The 20235-nt window shown below is 40.0% G+C and overlaps 1 protein-coding gene across 3 annotated transcripts in view; it reads right to left on the bottom strand.

The window, feature by feature from the left end:
• Positions 1-20235, bottom strand: part of CRIM1 (cysteine rich transmembrane BMP regulator 1) — a 206668-nt gene that overhangs the window by 139746 nt on the left and 46687 nt on the right. For all 3 annotated transcript variants that reach the window (XM_060117584.1, XM_060117582.1, XM_060117583.1), the window contains exon 2: positions 17431-17604. In XM_060117584.1, the coding sequence (XP_059973567.1) occupies positions 17431-17604 (174 nt within the window). The remainder of the gene's footprint in view (positions 1-17430; positions 17605-20235) is intronic.

The raw sequence follows: 20235 nt of genomic DNA, 5'->3' as shown, positions 1-20235 counted from the left end.
TCAAGCTACCAAAGAAACGTCTGAAAGAAACAGCTTCAAGCAGCTAAAAATCCAGATGAAGATCTTCAAACCATATACAGATGAAATACCTCAAACAGTGGCAACGACTCAAGAAGCTCAAAAAAAAAAGGGACACTGACTGCTAATATGAAGTCCTGAGTATGTATACATACGTTTATGTGTACATGTGGAGGTACCTAACTTTATACAAAATTTGTATTTGTGTGGGATTCTGTTTGTTTGTTTTCTGGTTCTAGGCTCCCTCCATGAAACAACAAGCCATTCAGTGAGGCCCTGCCACGGACAGCAGAGCAGAAACATTGCTTTTGGCCTCACAACTGTCCTTTCCCGCTTGTGTGAGAAGCCTGTGTTGACTGTACTGTGAAAAAAAATTAAGGAAAGAAAAGCTCTACTGTTGTAACTGTGCCAAAAAAGTATAAAGAAACAAACCCAGATGCTAGAATGTGAGGCATTTCCTCTGCTGTGTGACTATGTCCTTTAACTGAAGGTCAAAAGAACATTAAAGGACTTCAATATTTTAAAGCCCGAAGTGCATATTTTTGTGGCCCTCTCAGTTTCTGCATGCCAGTGACACACGTTTAACTGTCATTTAACGAGCAGAATTTATTCAGAAGCATTCAAGGGAAATCCTGGTATCGCTTTCAAACACGATTTACTTAAATTTCTAATGCGCTCTATTAATACAGATTGGCTCATTTCCCTGACTGCTTAAGTTTTTCCAAAATGCCACTAAGTGAATAAAGTCATTTTTAGGCCCATTTCACAGTTACTACCTCCCAATCCCTCAATATGTCTATGTGCTGTAATTTCATAACCCTTTTTCTGGGGACATTCATTTATTTCTGATGCTACAAATAATAGTAAATAAATGCAAGATAGAATCACTTTATTTCTCTTCTTAGGAGGTACGCAACATCAGATTTGATAAAGACTTCAAATGTGTTTTCTGGTAATAGAAAACAGTACCTCAGCCCATGGGAAATACAACAAAACCAACCATGTTTCATTATGTTCAGAAAACGTTTATCAAATGGGCCACCGCATTTGGTGATATCACTCATATCAGTCAAAGTCTTCAAAACATATCTGAAGGAAAGGAATTCTTTTAAGAGCTAGCTGGCAAAAATCTTGATGGAAAGGTTAATATGATGGAGGAATAGAGGAGTAACTCAAAACCATGAAGCATCAACTCAGTATGTGATTTAATTAAAATCTCTCTGAACTGAGCAGTGATACAACTATAATATGTGGCAAAGGTGGTATAGAGGTCTCACATCAATCGATAGAGCAGTAAAACACAGCAAAGAACTCCCACTGCAGAGCTCTGAACGGCCATACATGGAGGCTCCTGAGAAACACTATTTCACTTGGGGTGATCCAGAATCACCTAGCCTCAGAAATGTGGAGACTTCTATTTTCTGTTGCTCCTTACCTTCTTCCCTAGTAGTCTCCTTCCCATATATAGAAAATTGAAACAGTTTGTCAGTTAACAACCACTCCCCTTTTGTTTACCAGAATTCTGAGTTATTCACTGGAATGTTTTAAATAATTCTGTTGAGAGTCATCATGGCTACTAATGGACATACCATCTAATCATGACCCGTAGCCTCTTGTCTACCCAGAGGGAGACAAGCTTTCTGACTTGTTGCTCTAGAAATGTCAACAAAAGGAAGACAATTTTCAACGTTATCTCTCATATTTCCTTTGCTGTTCAAAGGGTCAGCTTCACTAGCATGTGGGAAGCAGATAGACAACACGGTTTAATAGCAAAGTTGGGTGTGGTTGTTATGGTGATAAGGGAAATGAAAGTTGAAGGAGTTTGAATAATATTTATTTGAAGACTCTTGCCTTGTCCTCTATAAGCTATTCACAAAGTGCATAATAGTACACCAATTCTTAAGAAAAACTCTTGGAATGTAGAGCTGGGACTTAGATTCTATGACTAATTTCTACCATCAAAGATGAGCAAAATTTTCAGAAAACTCTTAATGAGAGAAGGTAACACCATTATCAGCACTGTCATATTTAATAACATATAAGTAAATGTAGACATATACATATCAGGTAAGATAAAAAATAATCCTATGGTTGCATTTATTTCCATGTATTAACTATTATGCCACCATGTGTGTACATGTGCTTACATACATCTAGCTGTAGATTCATACATGCACATGGGACATATGTGTATAGATTGCACTTTCTGGCACAGAAAATACACAAATGCACATGTGACATGTATAATTTTTTTTATAGAGAAAACATGTTTCCTATGCACATAAACACACTATTATAGATCCATATGGGATATACTCTCTGGATTAAAGATGTTAGCTTAGTTACTCATATATCTAAAAGACCCTCGAGGAAAACACTATAATACAGACTGAATTTAGGTAGACACAAAGTCAGGCCAGGAGGCATGAAAGAACACATAAAATTTTGGGGAGTTCCATGTCACACTGAGGTGTGAGACCACAGCCTAATTTGTCTGAAAAATTCCTGATGGAACAAAAATAAGTTGGCTCTCAATTAGTAAATATTCAGAAGGTTCCACTGTGATTAGCAACCCAAACACCAAAAGGCACCAGGAACATATAAATAGGATCATATTATATTTTCCTTTTACTGCCATAGAGATAAGTATCACTTTATATATTATAGGTAAGGTATTTAGAAAGTTTAAAAACCTCACTAATTGCCCAGATCTGGTTCAGAAACAACCGAGATTGTTAGATTTTGTTTCATGCTTTAGAAGTAAGCCAGCCAGGTCCTCTGAGGCCATAGCAGGACCACCATAGGACAGGTCACCAGTGCCCTTGCTCAATGTGGTTTCAAGGATACTTGAGGAAGCCACTTTAAATGCACCTCTGCCATAAACTCAAACTGCATCAAAACACTGAAACAAGCTTCCTTTCATGTCCACTGTTGCAAAAACACACCCCTGATATTTATAAAAGCTCTGTGAAGCAGACTGGACTTTATTTTTGCCAAAACAGCAGAGAGCAAATAACAATCTTTTATATAATTAAGTACATAAACAAGATCAGAATGTTTTCCAGACACCTTTGAAACGTCCTTCTATTAAGGGGACAACAAAACTGGTCTTACCTATCTTTCTAACTTTCAGGACTTTGACTCTTAACAACAGACCATGGGAACAGATTTTGATGAGGAAAAAAAATCCCTTCTTTCATTTTCCAAACTGGGTAAAAGGAAAAAAAAATAAGGAGGACACGATAAAATATGAGCTCATTTTACCGACATGCAGCTTTTCTCTATGTCTATAAAACCTGGATTTTTATCTATAGACAAATACATAGATATATTCAGAAAAAGGGGTATCAATTTTTTAACATTATTAAATTCCTGTATTGTTCTTTTGTTATTGCAACAGGAAAAGAAAGGCTACTGATAAGGAGAAAGCACTTTACTTGCTTTTCGGGAAATTAAAAAAAAAAAAAAAATCCCAGCAACAGAAAAAAGAATAATGAAGTGTAGGAAAACCAGGAAGTTATCAGCCAGAAATGAAAAACACATCCACAATTTAAAGAAACATTCCAGTCTCTGAAAAACTCACACAAATATTAATTCATTACATGTTAATTCCTTCCCTCTTCCAACTTTACAGGCACTACTTATACTGTTACTTCCTCCTGATGCAAAGAACACTTAGAAACAGAGACCGAAAATCAAAAGCAGGAAGGCACCCTATAAAAGGTGTATCCCCAGCTTTAGATGTTTCAACAACCAATGTGAATCCACTATCCTTATCTTAGAGACTGCACCATTAGAAGAATGGTCTCATAAGTTTCAAAATAAATTATTCAAATGCTCAGAACAATATCTTAGTGGTCAATATGAACTAAGGAATGAGTCAAATTTTCCTTTTATTAGAGCATTTCTAATTTTAAAAAACCCCAAATATTGAATTTTAGTGCTCTTAAATACCTTTCCTGAGAAAGTATACATTTTACAAAGAAGATGTAGCACCAGCTCTGGAAGTAAATATAGTCGTTCTATAAATCACAAAATAGCTTGTAAACCGATTAAGCTTTATTTTTTATCAGTATCTTCTAGAATGCCAACCATGTACAACACTATTCAGACTGGGAATGGCCACTCTGCCCTTATTACAACTGCCTGTGTGCCCATCTCATCTCTCCCACTAGAGGCGACATCCTTTCCATGTCGCCTTGAATGCCCTGGTACAGCTGGGCTGGACCCAGGTCCATGCTCCCCAGGTGTGCAGGACACAGTCAGGAAGGGGCAGGATTAACTTTAGGGATTCCTGCTCCATCCTAAAGAGTTCTCCTCCTTCTGGGCTGAATGCCTTCAATAGGAATTTCACAATTAGAAAGGATTATAATGCGAATGCTGGATGAAGCAACATTCTAGAGTGTAATCGATCAATAAGAGGTAAGTATTTAAACATTCTCCTAGATTACTGGTGCTGTTGGTAAAGACAGAAATGATGCTGGGCTTTTGAGGTGGGAAAAACCTGAAAGAACAGAATGGGGTGGCCTTAGGGGAGAAAATACAAATCTGGCAGTCTTCACCATTTTCTCCTAAGTTAGCTCTGTTAGCCTACAGGAAGAAGTGGAGGAAATTGTAGCTTTGCCTAGAGGTATATCTTTATGGGTCATTATATGCATTCATGGCTGTCTCCTTCCATTAATAAAGATTTTCATGTTTTTTTTTAATTAAAACTCTCTTTATTCAAAAAAGTTTTTTTTGTTGTTGTTGCTTTTTCCTGGAGGATCTCTTAATCAAAGTACTAGGTAAATACTGGCAAGGCTGGGAAATGGAAAAAACACACTACCTACCAGAGAATCCTTACCTATATTGATAAAATTATAAGAACATCTGAAATGATCACTTTCTGATGCAATGCAAATTCCTGCTAAAGTGATCATGCTCCCAAACTCTTTCTTGAACTTCCCTCTGAACAGACTTTTTTTTTTTTTTTTTTTTGCATAAGCAGAACAAATACAATCCACCAAGCTTGCCTGAGTTGTCCAAAACCCCAGATTATGGTTTGGGAATACTGATCACACGAATTAATGAAGTTTTAATGGCTTGAGTTTGGGAATGACAACTCCTGATGGTCCACGCCCTCTGCGAATCTGATGGAGACAGCTGGCCCGAGGCCGGAGGACACAGAAGGGGCGGCTGTAACTGCTCTCAGAGAGGCCCTGCTCTGGGACGTGGTCCCCACTCGGCTCCCTTTGCAGCAGCTCAGAAGGCCTCCTGGGCTGGGATTCCAGACCCTTTGCTCATGTCAGGAAAAGCCTTTGTGGGGGCCAGCATTTAGACAGACGCAGCTGGGCAAAGCAGCAACTCAGCAGCTCTGTGTGATAGAGCACACGCCAAGCCCTGGGAATAACTGAGAGGTCACCTACAGCCAAGTCAGAAACCACAAATCCGCAAGGGACTACTCAGCGCTACCCAGAAGCTAAAACATTAACCTGCTAAAGGCCAGCTTTAGATGAATGTTTCTTAAGCATCCCTGATAGGTGGAAATACAGTTCTCAGCATGGTCCCCAAAGAATACCATTTCTCTGGCTAAAGGTGTCAGGTTGTTTTTTAGCCTTTTAACAGTGAGTGTGTTGTTTAAAACAGTATTTCTAAGCATATGGTATTTAATCTTGAAACAAGCATACACTTGTAGCAAAAACTGTTCACCTACAATTTCTGGTACTCCTGTCACTAACCTGGGAGAAGGTATAGGAAGAGGAGAGACAGATGGTTGAGCTACACACAACTTGGGACAGAAGAGATGGGCTGAAAGTACAGATAAAGAGCTAAAGCAAACAATGGGGAAGGACACCGATAAACAGAACAAAGTAGTACTGGCTATTTACCTGTAACTGTACAGCAAGCATCTTCTAAGGGTCAGATTGAAAAAATTTTTTACACCATTTATTGTAACCCCAAAATGACTGAATGATGCCCCTCATTGAATGAATGCCCCTCTAAACACACACACACACACACACACACACACACACTCTCTCTCTCTCTCTCTCTCTCTCTCTCTCTCTCTCTCTCTCTCTTAGCACAAGGATATAACATATTTAATCACGACTTTTTTTCCTGCTAGGCACAAGAAATCACAACCACCAGAAGGTTACTGCATGACTCCCAACAGTTAAAATGCAGGTATAATTATATAATTATTCAGCCAACTGCTCCTCTCCAACTGGGCTTATGCAAGTTCCCTGAGTTTCCTGTTTTGATTTCCCAGATACTCGAAACTGGTTTCCGCCTCTCGGTTTTGGTTTTTTTTTTTCCCTCTGTACCAGTTATCAAGACATCAAAATAACAACTTGTACCCAAAACATAAAACTCTAAAATACTGACTTGGTTGTCAACCTAAATAAAACGCTTATGAAAATAAATAACTTTGTCTACACTTTCCCCGGGATGGTGCTGGAATTTAAAGTGAAACACATGTATTTAGATTTCAAAATCATTTTACATACATGAACCAAAAAAAGAAAGATAATCAATCACATTATCAACTTGTGACTTTTTATAAAGGGTAACAGCAATACAGATTTAAAGTTGCATAAAAGCCTTACTGCCTTAATTAAACAAGTATCCTTAATGGCACTTGGGCAGCTAAAGCAAAAATCAAAATCAGGGGGACCTTGATGGTAAGGAGGTGAAGGTAAGGTTAAATGTGTTTTTTTATTTGGTCAAGGGAAGGGTTAGTGTTTCTAAACTTGGTAAACAATGTTAACTTAATTCCTCAAAAATATATTTTTAAAACAATTTAGATAATCTAAAGCAATATATTCACAAGCATAACATTGATTTCAGATGTACCTAGCCTAAGAAAAATAGAATCTGTGATGAGTAAATTTAATGAAGTAAATGACTAACTTAAGAATTGTGAATCGGTGCATATGAATGTCTGGAAGTAGAGAAGGCACAGTCCCTGCAACACAGAATGCCTGGCTTCAAAATAAGTAAGAATCAGAGTTTGAGAGGTTCTCTCTTTTTTTTTTTTTGGTAGTTCAGTACATATATTTTATTATCGAGGATTATGTAACAGCAGTTTTGAAGGGCCAAGTGCTTCCCAAAGTTCCCTAAACTTCATAAACCTTGTAAAATGTATAACACCTATCTCCGTTTCTATCTGCCCTCCAACGGAATAATTATAGTACTGATAATTTGTAAAGACCTTATCAATTTAATGCTGCTATATCATAATCTTACAGTACACAGCAGTTATATTTTGAGAGAACATTTAATTTGACTCTCAGTATGTCTAAGCCTGTGAATTAATGATTACACTGGATCATTTTTACTATAGTCAATACTATATTATGAAAGATTTGGGGATAGTGATATTTAATACCATGCAGATAAATATAACTAAAAAAATTCATAGATATAAGATGTTAGACATATTTCTAAAGTTTAGCAAAGGTCAAAAAGGTAAAGTTATATACAGAATCATCTCTACTAAAAACAAAACCATTTCCCCAGCATCCAAAGTTTGGGAATTTGTTTGTTCCTCACCATGTGATCTTACACAGGCAGTATGAAATGCCTCAGTGGGGTTTTAATTTCTTTTTAATATTTACTTGGAAAAAAGTTTTTAAAGTCGTATAATGAAACCATTACTATGTATTAATATTTGAAGTAAAGCAATTTATACATACGCCCTGTTTTTAAAAACAAAAAAGTATTAGAAAGTAAGTCCAATGATTACTTAAAGACAAGATGTTCTCTCACACCAGTACAGCAAATCCAGGGAGGCAGATTCACATAAACCCTCTATGACTTTGCTACCCAAAGTGTGGTGAAAAACCAGCTGTAACAGCTTCTCCTGAGGGTTGGTTGGAAATGCAGACTCGCCCATCCTGGTCCAGTCCCGGTAAATCAAAATCTCTGTATGACGGTCAAGCTCTCTCAACTTTAAGAAATTTATGTGATTTCCTGTGCGTAATACCCAGGGCTCACCGTGGACCTCAAGCCCCATGTGGGAATTCGGGTTGGGACAGAGTTGGGTGTATCTGTCATCTCTGTACTTGTATTATGGGATGGCAGCAGATTTCTTGCTACAAATGAAAGTGTCTCCATCCAGCACTGTTCCAGTGGCGAGAGGGTCAAGAGGGAATTCTGCTGCACTACCTCAAAGATGGACTGGATATTAAGTAATATGCCCAGCTCTCTTTGATCATATTTCCTTGGGGTACTTTTCTGTGAGCATCTCACTCCCACAAAAAAAACAAAAAACTTTTTTTTTTTTTTTTTGCGGTAGGCGGGTCTCTGTCGTGGCCTCTCTCGTTGCAGAGCACAGGCTCCGGATGCGCAGGCTCAGCGGCCATGGCTCACGGGCCCAGCCGCTCCGCGGCATGTGGGATCTTCCCTGACCAGGGCATGAACCCGTGTCCCCTGCATCGGCATGTGGACTCTCAACCACTGCACCACCAGGGAAGTCCAACAAAAAACTTTTAAGTAAAAAAGTTCTGTGAATAAAAGCAGAGAGAATCATAATTCTTTCTACATACTAATTAAATGTGTGTCTACTGACAAACGTTACAGATGGCATCGAGCTAGAATATCTGATTAGGCCACACAGCACAGGTTGTACTGTAGGCTACAGACCAAGAAAAAGGTAACAACCAAGAATAACATTTAGCACTTACACTTTACTTGTGTGAAAAAAATAGGTGCAATGTAGAAAACTAAAAATGGAGTAAGAAGCTCACGTAATAGTTAATATTTCCTTAGGTAGGATTGAAATAGTAAATTTAGGGCAAAGAATAATTAATAAAACTTAAGGCTCTGAAGCAAGTGCTATTTGGATTTTTAAAAACTGAAAGAAAAGTCTACTAAACAGAAGCCATTTTTCTCTGTGTCATAATTAGTTTAGCTTCAGAGGATAAAGCCTTACAATGTAAAAATCAAACTTCCCTTTGCTTTAAGCAGCAGAAAAAATACAGATATGAAAGCCCATATAAACATATTCTTTCTAATCCTTAATTTCTGCTTAAGCATATGTATCATGCAGTGTAAGTTTCCGAGATAGGACAAATGCTTATAAATATCATTTAAGATATTTATAAAATATCTTTAAAAAAAAATCAAGGGCTTCCCTGGTGGCGCAGTGGTTGAGAGTCCGCCTGCTGATGTAGGAGACACACGAGTTCATGCCCCGGTCCAGGAAGATCCCACATGCCACGGAGCGGCTGGGCCCGTGAGCCATGGCCACTGAGCCTGTGCATCCAGAGCCTGTGCTCCGCAATGGGAGAGGTCACAACAGTGAGAAGCCCGCGTACCGCAAAAAAAAAAAAAAAATCAAAAGCCAATTTCCACAGTGGATCTAAAATGTGAGTCAATTTATGCACCTGACCTTTCAGGCAATTTAGAGAACGGTCTTTCGGTTAAAGGCAAAACAAAGTCAAACCGGTGGCATCTGAGGCTCAGTGACCCCATAGCATGTGCTTGATACATACTTTCTGAGTGAACAAATGAATGAATGAATAAAGAATTAAAGCAGCTCTAAAATGAAAGGAGCAGCCTCAGAAGGCACTTGTAGAGAATGCTGAGGAGAGGATCCTTCTGGACCCAAAGAGTCTACGACTGTAACGCTCTCTCTTCACCTTCCTATCCCATTATTTAATCATCTTAGCGCTCCTACTCTGGATGGCTCTAATCTCAGGTGGGTCCGACCAGCTCTCCTAGACTCAAACACTTGTAAAGTCTTTCTTGAATAAGGGGGTACAAATCAATGAAATAACCGATCAGTTAATTAAAATGATATATTCTGTTCTATGCATCCCACTGTGTTGGGTGCCAACAGCTGTGTTAAATTTAGGCTAACTTTCAGTCCGCTGACATTAACAGTTCTGAGGCTTCCTTCCACTATACTAACAGAGCACTCGACGCTTCCTGCACCACCGTCGCTGCACAGGTCATTTCGTCTTGATTTTGGTGTGTTAACACTTACAGTCGCTCTTTTTCCTCCATTAAGCACATTACTGTCACATTAATCTTCCTAAAAGTGCTCATACTCCTCCCATCACTTATAAACTCCAAGGTCATTGACAGCACCATACTCTCCCTGGGAGGATGACTCATGAATCCTTATCTCCAGCCCAGATCTCTGAGTTCCAGACCCATAACTCCCATTTTTCCCATGATTCTCCACAGATACTTCAAACATAACAAAACAGACTCAATATTCAGCTCATCCTGCCTCCCATAAGGCTGCTTTCCTTGTATTCCACATCCTAGTATATGACACCACTATACATAGCCTGACTATCATGCCCCTGCCAAGCATCTATCTTGACAATCACCCCTCACCCCCAAATCTGGGCGTCTTCCTCTTCCTCATCCTCCAAAGTCAATCAGCCACTAAAGCCCACTGACTTGCCACCTTTACCCCTTCCATCTGGCTCCCTCTGTCCATCCTCTCTTGTCTATCTCCAATGCTGCTCTTCAATTCTCCTTCCCTTCTGTTGAACCACTCAATGCATTTCTCAGAGTTGGACTTGGTTCCCAATTCCTCCACAAAGCCTTCCTTGCTTCACCCCTCTTATGAATGTATAGCAGGTCTTATTTCTTATTTGTCCACTCAACATAAGACAATGATATAAAATACCTCATGACGGGGCCTCCCTGGTGGCGCAAGTGGTTGAGAGTCCGCCTGCCGATGCAGGGGATACGGGTTCGTGCCCCGGTCTGGGAGGATCCCATATGCCGCGGAGCGGCTGGGCCCGTGAGCCATGGCCGCTGAGCCTGCGCGTCCGGAGCCTGCGCGTCCGGAGCCTGTGCTCCGCAACGGGGGAGGCCACAACAGTGAGAGGCCCGCATACCGCAAAAAAAAAAAAAAAAAAAAAAATACCTCATGACAATTTTTGACTATCTTTTCTCTAAAATATCTTATAGAGAAAAAATAATTAAATACAGCCTGAAATTAGAAAACTTTAAACATTACCTCTAAGTGCTTTCAGCTAAAACAAAGGAGGACTCTCTTAAGTCCCAAGTGTCTTCTTCCTTTTGCAAAATGTTCATTGCGTAGCTCCAAACAGGAATAAGTTCCACAGCACCCAAACTATTCCAGTAATCCACGTGATGTGTGATGTCAAACAAGTATATTTAAGAACATATTTTATGGATCCCACACAGAAATCCCTTTGGCTAGACTCTGCCTGGTGACAGATCAGTGTGAATTCGGGTTGATTTTATTTTTCTCTAGAATCTCCCAACAAAGTCAGACCTCCTTGTGGAAAGGGCTGACTTTTCCTCAAGGATGTATGTCTGTCTTTATAGGCCTCAGTATACTTATTATGAAGCTATGTATATGAATGCTACTTAATGAGTTAATTACATCAAAAATTACTTAAATGACAAACAGCTCTACTTCAGTGTCAAATTTAATTTATCCAAAACAAAGCTCGAGTCCTCCTTAAATCTGCTCTTGCTCCTAGTAAAGAGCACTACAATTTGCTTAAACCCTAAATCTAAGAGTTCTCCTGGATTCCTCTTTCTCTCACCCCCACATGTCTACAAGTCTACAACAAGTCCTCAAGTCAACAAGTCATCAACAAGTCTAGTTCCAAATCATCTCAAACCCACCCATCTCTCCACCTCCAGCTCTCAGGTCTGAGTCCCCCTTATCTCTTACCTGAACACTACCTGTGGACGATTTCCCATTCTTGCATCTTTCCAGCCTCCTCCCAAGTCTCTTCTCTACCATGTTCATTTTTTAGAACACATACCAAATTACATTACACCCTTGTTCACAATTCTTTAACAGCTTTCCTATGTACTCATCACAAAATCTACACACCTCATCGTTATCTAATACAAGGCGTTGTGTGACCTGGCCCTTACCCACCCGCACCCCCGTGACATTCCAGCCACACCGACCTTCTTGCTTTTTCTCGACATTCTTTCAACACACCAAGCTCTCTCTCAGCTTAGTGCTTTCGTGCTTGCAGTGTCCTCTGCATGGACTTCTCTCTCTCCCCTCAGATCAGCACAAGTTCAACTCCTTCTTACAGTCAGATTTCAGGTCAAATGCTCTTCCTTCATGGAAAATTCCCTGACATCCTTATCTAAAACAACTTCCCCAGTCAACCCAGTAATTCTCTGTCATATCATCCTGACGATTACTCTTCATAGCATTTATCATACTCCATGATACTTTCCTGATCACTTTTGTGTTTACTGTCACCCCTCCCCTTCTGAATGTGAGCTCCACAAAAGCTGTATCCTCAGCAACTGTAACTGTGACTAGTACATGTTTGGCACTCAGTGAATATCTGATGGATGGATCGACAGATGAATGTTTTCTAGGGTGTTTTACATCCTTCTCTGAATCTGGCATGATTTCATATTTCTGATTACTTCTCGACTTTATTACAACCACTCTGAATTATAGTAATTTTTTTAGAAAACAAAAGCTACTAACCCCAACCTGTAGTCAGATGCAAACTTAAAAGTCCAACTTATTAACTGTATAATGGAAGTCTTTCGTATCAACTTTAACTACCATTACCAAGCCCGGAGAGTCCCCTCAAGCAAAGCCTTGTGGCAGCCACAGAGGCTGGTACTGTTTTTGTTAACGTGGTCCCCTCTTCTGATGGTGTATCAATTTAACTTTTGTGGAGCTCGGTACAGCATGTACCAAACCGATGATAAACAGGTAGTATGGCATAAAACTAAAAGATTTGTTAAGATCAAGGTGGGATGACTTGCAGTTCATTCCCTTTATCAGTCTTTCTCTTCTTCCTCAGAGAAACAAAGATAATTCTGACAAATTATTCCATACAAAGGCATGGCCGCCTGTTTATCCAGTATCCTATTTCCTCTAAATTTGTGACAAACTGACTTTATGATGATGTGTTCATTAAAATCCAGGACCAATACCCTCCCTTTTAAACAAATATAATACACAAGAACTTTTTTTAAATACCCTGAAATGGCCATTATTCTCCATAGATCTATAAATATGGTATTGCAATACCTTGTAATGACTTCCACACATTCTAAAAATGTTGTTGTAATTATGCTTAAAATGCATGCTCAGAATTCGCTCACAAGACTTTAGTACTGGGGACCCACCTTTTCTCATCACGCTCTGGCAAGAACACCAGCCCTTCGGCCCCATCCCCAACTGCACACATACCTTCACGTTACAGAATGCCCCAGAGAACAGTCCTCAAAGGAAGGCTTTAACTAGAACTAACTAGTCACCTTCTCGTAACAAACCTCAAGAACTAAGTCTAAACTTACCAGGTCATCCATCATCTCTGGACTCAAGCTTCCTTGGCTCTGCAAAATCACCCATGCTCTGCACAACCCTCCCATCCGAATCCTTCTACTGTGCCTTCTAGAACTCGTGGGCTGTCATCACCAAAATCCCCTTTGCTGTCATTCTCCCCTCCAGATGGTTCCCTTCACCTTTGTGCTCTAATGGAAACCTGGGTACTCCTCCCTGACTGCTCTCTGTCCCCTGAAGTCCTCTCAAGTGGGGACGGCTTCACCGCCCACATGCCATAAATCCTGGGGGTGGGGTAGAGGTCCTCTTTGTTCTCATCACTAATTTCAGATCATTCTTCCTCTTCCCCTTAAAAAAATAACACGTTGTTTGCCTAAAGCACATGCAATCACATGATGTACCAACTACACGCAGGTGTTGCATTTATCTACAGAACTTCTGTCTCTGTTCCTTCCCTACTGACTGCTGCTGTATCCTTCCCAGCAGCAATGGCATGGCCAGTCACCATAAGCACTCTCTTGCATAACTCTCAATCTCAGTGCCCTTCTCTTTGTATCAGACTCATCAGGAAAAATCCTAACCCCGGTTAAATCCTAACCCTCCACCTCCACTGCATGCACCAGAGCTGGGGAAAAGCGCACAACTGTGCTGGCTGGTTTCCCTTCAAATTTATAACCTCAAGTAAGCTATCAGCACTAGCAGGCAACCCTAATACATTTCCCTACTTAATTCACTCGTCCTCCCTCTGAGATGTCTATTTTCCATTTCCTCTCCCTCCCCAATTTTTCACGCCCCTTCCTCCACCTCAACGTCAGCAGATGACCTTGTTTTATGCATCTCTGAGAAACAGGAACAATTTTGCTCCTCTCCCTCCTCAAAGACTTTGCTCCTGCCATCATCACCTTTCTTACATTATCAGTTTCTCCCTTTTTACTAGATCATTCTTGTCATCATTCAAACATGCTGTAGTATCTTCCATATTTTTAAAGTGTCTCTTAACCCTAAATCCCTCTAAAACAACCACCTCATTTTTCAGTTCCACCTTTTGAGATGTTTTCCCATTTCTGTTACTCGTACTATCATTCTTCTACTCTTTCACGTTAGGAACCCCAGAATCATCTTTGTATTTTCATCCCTCCCTTGTCTGTTAGCAGATACTGCACATTCTTCCATCAAAATGGCGTGTTTCCATCTCTTCCTTGCTTTTCCCTGGCCATCCCCTAGACCAGTCTCTTGTGACACCACATCTAAATAACGGAAACAGCTCTCCAACAAGCTCCACCGAGCTCTCCAACAGAAGCTCCACCTGCAAATTCCTTCCACGCCCCAAAACCCCAATCTGCCTAACACTGATTCCTCCAGGCTCTGCTGCTGTCGGCTCATAAACCTACAGTGATTTCTGATAGCTCCTATCACCAGGCCTAACCTTCCTGAGCCACGTGGAAGACATTTCACCATCTGGTCCTGTCCTGCCTCCCCATCTTTAGTTCCTATTACCTATCAACATAAAAACTTGCTCTTTTACAGGAGTTCCCTGGTTGTCTTGTGGTTAGGATTTGGCGCTTTTATTGCCATGGCAAAAAAAAAAAAATAAACTTGCTCTTTTAGATTTATTTCCCAAGTGTCTTTTTTTTTTTTTTTTTTTTTTTTGCGGTACGCGGGCCTCTCACTGTTGTGGCCTCTCCCGTTGAGGAGCACAGGCTCCGGACGCACAGGCTCAGTGGCCATGGCTCACGGGCCCAGCCGCTACGTGGCATGTGGGATCTTCCCAGACCGGGGCACGAACCTGTGTCCCCTGCATCGGCAGGTGGACTCTCAACCACTGCGCCACCAGGGAAGCCCTCCCAAGTGTCTTTCATGTAAGTCACGCAACTCTCTCTTGTACATTTTATTCTTTTGTCTGTATCATTCTTCTTCCTGGAATCCATCACCGTCCAAATTCCAAATTGTTCAGACTCCTCCTCCTCTACAATACCTTATCATACAATGCCAGGTCACAATTTTTGGGCCCTAAATTCCTATAGCATTCCAAGTCTTCATTGTATTTATTAATGATGTAATTATATACAGTGATATACCATCACTAACTCTTTCATTTGCAATATATACTTGAAAAGAAGTAGAGCTTTTTCTTCAAAATTATCTCTCAGGAAAGGGAAATCCCCCAATATTGATTTCCTACAAGGCCTCAAATATTACAGGGTGCTTTATTTAAAAAAAAAACAAGTAGGATTTGTGGAAGATACATAAACCTTAAATGACCTCAACCAATCCTACTTTTGGATTATAAAGAAGCCATCAGACAGAATCCGTTAAAAAAAACAAGGGGGGGGGGGCATAGAGAAATTTAATCAACCACAGTAATTATTCCTGAGGGAATGATGTCAAAATTGGAAGTGCTGGATCTTGTAAACAGCCTTTTCAGAAACACCTGAAAAATCAATACAGTCAATCTCCACACTGTAAAGATCAAAAATACACACCTCACTAATTAAAAATGTAACTGTCCTAGTTTTATGTGAAAAGACACCGTGTTTTGGAACAAAACTTCTTGTGATAACTTGGTTTCAAAATCTGCTTCATCTCCAACAACTTAGATGGCAATAAAGAGGGTGTGCTCAGAAAACAGTGTTAAATGACATGGAAATCAGCTCCAGCAAAGACAATGACAGTGACGGTGAGGCATTTGAAATATGACTAAAACAGTTTTGTGAAATGTAAGAACAGCAAAAAGTAATACTCTAAATTGTTGTATTATTTTATATGACGTGATAAAATCTGAATGAATAATTAATTTAATAGACATTTGACCACTTCATCTCTACCCATAAAAGTTTATACACTGAAGTTGGCAAAATATACTATTTTTTCAGCGAACAACGGGGGTGAAGACAGGGGGGGAGCAAAGAGCCGCAAGACAATAAAAACGAGTTTGGTAACTGTGTTGTCTATGGCATAATGTGATTCAAAAAAGACTTTACATGATTAGAACTTGGCTTGTCAGTCATCCACTGTGTAGAGCTGAGTTTTTCAATTTTCAAATTCAAGGACTAGAACAAGTGTTATCTAAGACTCTCTGTGTTTCCAAAATTTTATTTCTGTTGTTTTCTATCATACTCTCTTTTAAAGATTCAGCAGCATTGGTAAACACAAAGAGAAATGCTATTTTAGAGGCTACTGCACATTTCCCATTCTTTACTATCATTTAATATGTCTGAGAAACTTAATACAATTCAAAAACTTCAGCCCTTGCTCTACTGCCCTTATAAGCTTGATTTTGGACTTGGAAAATCCTGGGTATTCCAAACTATATTACCAACTTCTCCATCTTTGAGCAGCATCATTGTAGAGACAAAAGGTATATTTAAGAAAATCTCGTTCAGTCTTCTTTCTTCCCTGAGCAGAACCTGGGGCTCAGCAAGAGTTCAATGCTGATCAGGGGCAGGGCTGAGACTCAAGCCCATGCCACACCCTCTGTTAATTCTCGTGGTGAGGCACAGCACTCAGCTCTGGGCATGCCACTCCTAATTACCTGATTACTTCATACTTTCAATTCCTAAATTTCTTTTCTAGGTTTTATGCATGAATGTATAAAAGTTATGGGGCCACTGTTATTTTCTTGTTATTTTAATGTGATTTCTGACTTCATTCCAGAGGGGAAGCACCCAATGACCCATCCACACCTATATGATTTTGAGCCAATCTCAGCCTCCGATCGCCATTGCACAAATCTCCCACCTCTTCTAAAGAGATGCACGTTCTTGCCAGATGAGCTGCATTTCTAATTAGCGCTCTCCTCATGGAGCACCATCCTATGGTAAATCATGCGGAATGGACATGGTAACAACAGATGCTGACCTCAAGCATGCCACGTGTGAAATCATCCATTATGCAGAGGTGACCTAGGCAGGCTGGCACAAACTGCCCTAGCCGTACTACCGCAGCATGACCATTCCACCGCTTTCAGGAAACACACACGTCCGTGGACACACAGGCACACATATACCATCACGTCCGTACCTAGTCAACTTTCTGCATCTTGTTTGAGATTATCAAAGCTGCCAATCTCTGTAATCTTGTCTTTGCCTTTTCCAGCTCAAATACCATCACTGCTCAGAGTTACACAATGCTAACGCTTATGACTGAAAATGTGTACTTACCTTCAATCCTCTTTAAAGCTGAAAGGCACATATCCTTCCTTGGAAACTCAAAGGGATTGTTACAGGTTCGAATGGTGTCACACTCACATTTCCCATTGATTATATTGCAGCCAGAGACAAGGTTTTCATTGCATGGTTCAAAACCAAGCAGTTGGTCATCATCCCAGTTCTCATCTGTAAAACAAGTAACAACCACATAACGTTTGCTTGTTAGCTTCATTCAAAGCCCTGTCTGAAAGCAAAAATGTGCGAGGGGGCTTCCCTGGTGGCGCAGTGGTTGGGAGTCCGCTTGCCGATGCAGGGGACACAGGTTTGTGCCCCGGTCCGGGAGGATCCCGCATGCTGTGGAGGGGCTGGGCCCGTGAGCCATGGCCGCTGGGCCTGTGCATCTGGAGCCTGTGCTCTGCAATGGGAGAGGCCACAACAGTGAAAGGCCCCCGTATCACACACACACAAAAAAAGTGCGAGGATGTCAAGATTAACATCCGATTTTGACACCTCAATTTACGCAACGCAGTTTGGCTGCAATTTTACAAATGAATGAAACCCAACCTCCTAGTAAATGAGAAGACTGAAATATAGCCATACACGTCAAAATTAACTAGCTATATATACAAACGTTTCTGATCAAAAACCACTACTCCTCTGATGTGTTATTCCAGAAACAATTGAGATTCCTTTAAATTTCTTAATTTTAAACAAAGATTCCAGGATTTTCCCATGTTCAATAAAACTACATCTGTCAATCTACAAAATTATTCCAAAAAACCCCCAAATTTTTTACCCCATCTGGTAGAGATGAGCTTCAGGTTTAAAACAACTCTGCAACTTCATATATCAAGGCAGTGCTAATAAATGTAAACAGACACCACCCAAGGAATCAGGAATGGGAAACAACAGAGGAGATGCCCTCCAATGCACTTCAGTACAAATGCTAATGTCCATTACTGCCCACAACCAAAGCCAGAAACAACAACAAACAAAACTAAGGGCTACAGCCTAGTAAGAGGCTGAGGCCATCAAAGTCTGCGGCTAACACCATATCAGTGTCCTGGGTCATGGAATGGAGTTGACTGTAAGAAATAAAGTGGATTTTAAAACCAACTTGCATGGGAACCAGTTCAGACAAATGAAACAAACATGCCAGAACCACAGCAAGACTCAATCCTTAATAATATTCCTCAGAGTTGAAATGCCGCTTGTAGAAACCAGACTATTTCTCTGAGTCTCTGTGATGTTATGAGTTTTCCCCCCTCTTAACATTATCTTTAATAGATACTTTATCACACCTTAACTGGGCACTGACTATTAAATAGTAAACATGTTTCTGATAACCATATCTGGAGAGAATCTTTTAAAAGTGCTTGAATTTAAGATACTTAAACTTGCTGCTCAAAGTAAGGCAGGTATAAAGACATCTTAAGAATGTGTTTTCACAAAAGACAGCGCAAACGAATGGCTATAATTTTTATAAGGCTAACTTTTCCTTCTGGTGACATCACTGACTTACTGCCTAAGTCAGGAAAAGACTGTTCTCCCTCACTGAAATAAATAATTTTCTTGTCAAGGGGTCTTTAGAAAGATATCATTTACAAAATAAAGAGCTTCAGGGTGATTATTTGAAAAGGGAGAATAGAAAATCTCCTGTGTTTTCATTTCAGAAGATCAGGCTCTCTTATTTGATCAAAGCTTCATCTCTTAGGAAAACAATTTTAGAAGTTTAAACAAAAACACAAGGTATATGTTTTAAGATTTATTTTCCTATTTAGCCTGTATTTGGTCTTTAGAAATGACAGGTATATAACATGTATACACACAAAGGAACATTCCTATCTTCAACACGACAGTGAAATTACTAAATTACTTTGAAAGGAAAACCAGAACAGAATATACTGAAACAACTCAACACGGTAAAGTAGGTGATCATTTAGTCTTTGGTTATAACACGTAACAAAATGGCTCACGTAAACAATTTCTTATCTCTATGTTTAATTGTTGACATGTTATTAGTACCACCAGCCTAATATAGTACAGCAAAATTTACCATAAAGAAATTCTTTTTACCGTATATTCAAATTTGTAATTCAAAATTAGTTCAACCCTAGGAACCTAAAAATCAGTAAGAAACTCAAGCAACATTTGAACTACTGAAAAACTGCATTTCTCCTCTTTCCCATTCCATATTCCAAGAAGAAATCTTTATTGCTATCTTTGTAAATATATGCAGTTAATGCATCACCAAATCAAGTGGATTCTGATGCAGATTTTTTTTTTCCACAATAAACATCCCTTCCCTCCATCGTAACTGGAACTCCCTGAAGACATCACTCTCCTGAACCACTGCGGCATCCTCTAACCTGTCTCCCTGCACTCCCCCATTTCCCACACTGTCAACCAGCATCATCTTCCTCAAAAGACAAGCCTGCTCATTGGTTCTCTCTTGCCAACAAGAAAAAGTCCAAACTTCTTATTGTATAATACAAGGTTCTTCATGATACAGCTTGTACCTACTTGTACAGACTCATCATGCACCAATCCCTCACACATCCTAACGCTCCAATAGGCACACAGATTCTCACTACAAACCCTCAATAAATGCTCCCATGCCTTTGCTCCCAGAATATCATCGCCTGGAACACCTCCTTCTCTCCTTCCTCTGATAACTCCTATTCATTTTTCAAGACCCAAGTCAAATGTTACCTCTTGGAGAAGTCTTCTCTAACTCTGAGCTCTCTATCCTCCACGCTCCTACAAACACCTGTGCACACCTCTTACCCTTTCTAATAATGGTTTCATGCAAGTCTA

This window comes from Mesoplodon densirostris, chromosome 14 (assembly GCF_025265405.1).
Source record: "Mesoplodon densirostris isolate mMesDen1 chromosome 14, mMesDen1 primary haplotype, whole genome shotgun sequence".
Lineage (NCBI taxonomy): Eukaryota > Metazoa > Chordata > Mammalia > Artiodactyla > Ziphiidae > Mesoplodon > Mesoplodon densirostris.
This window is presented reverse-complemented; position numbering and strand designations above follow the sequence as displayed.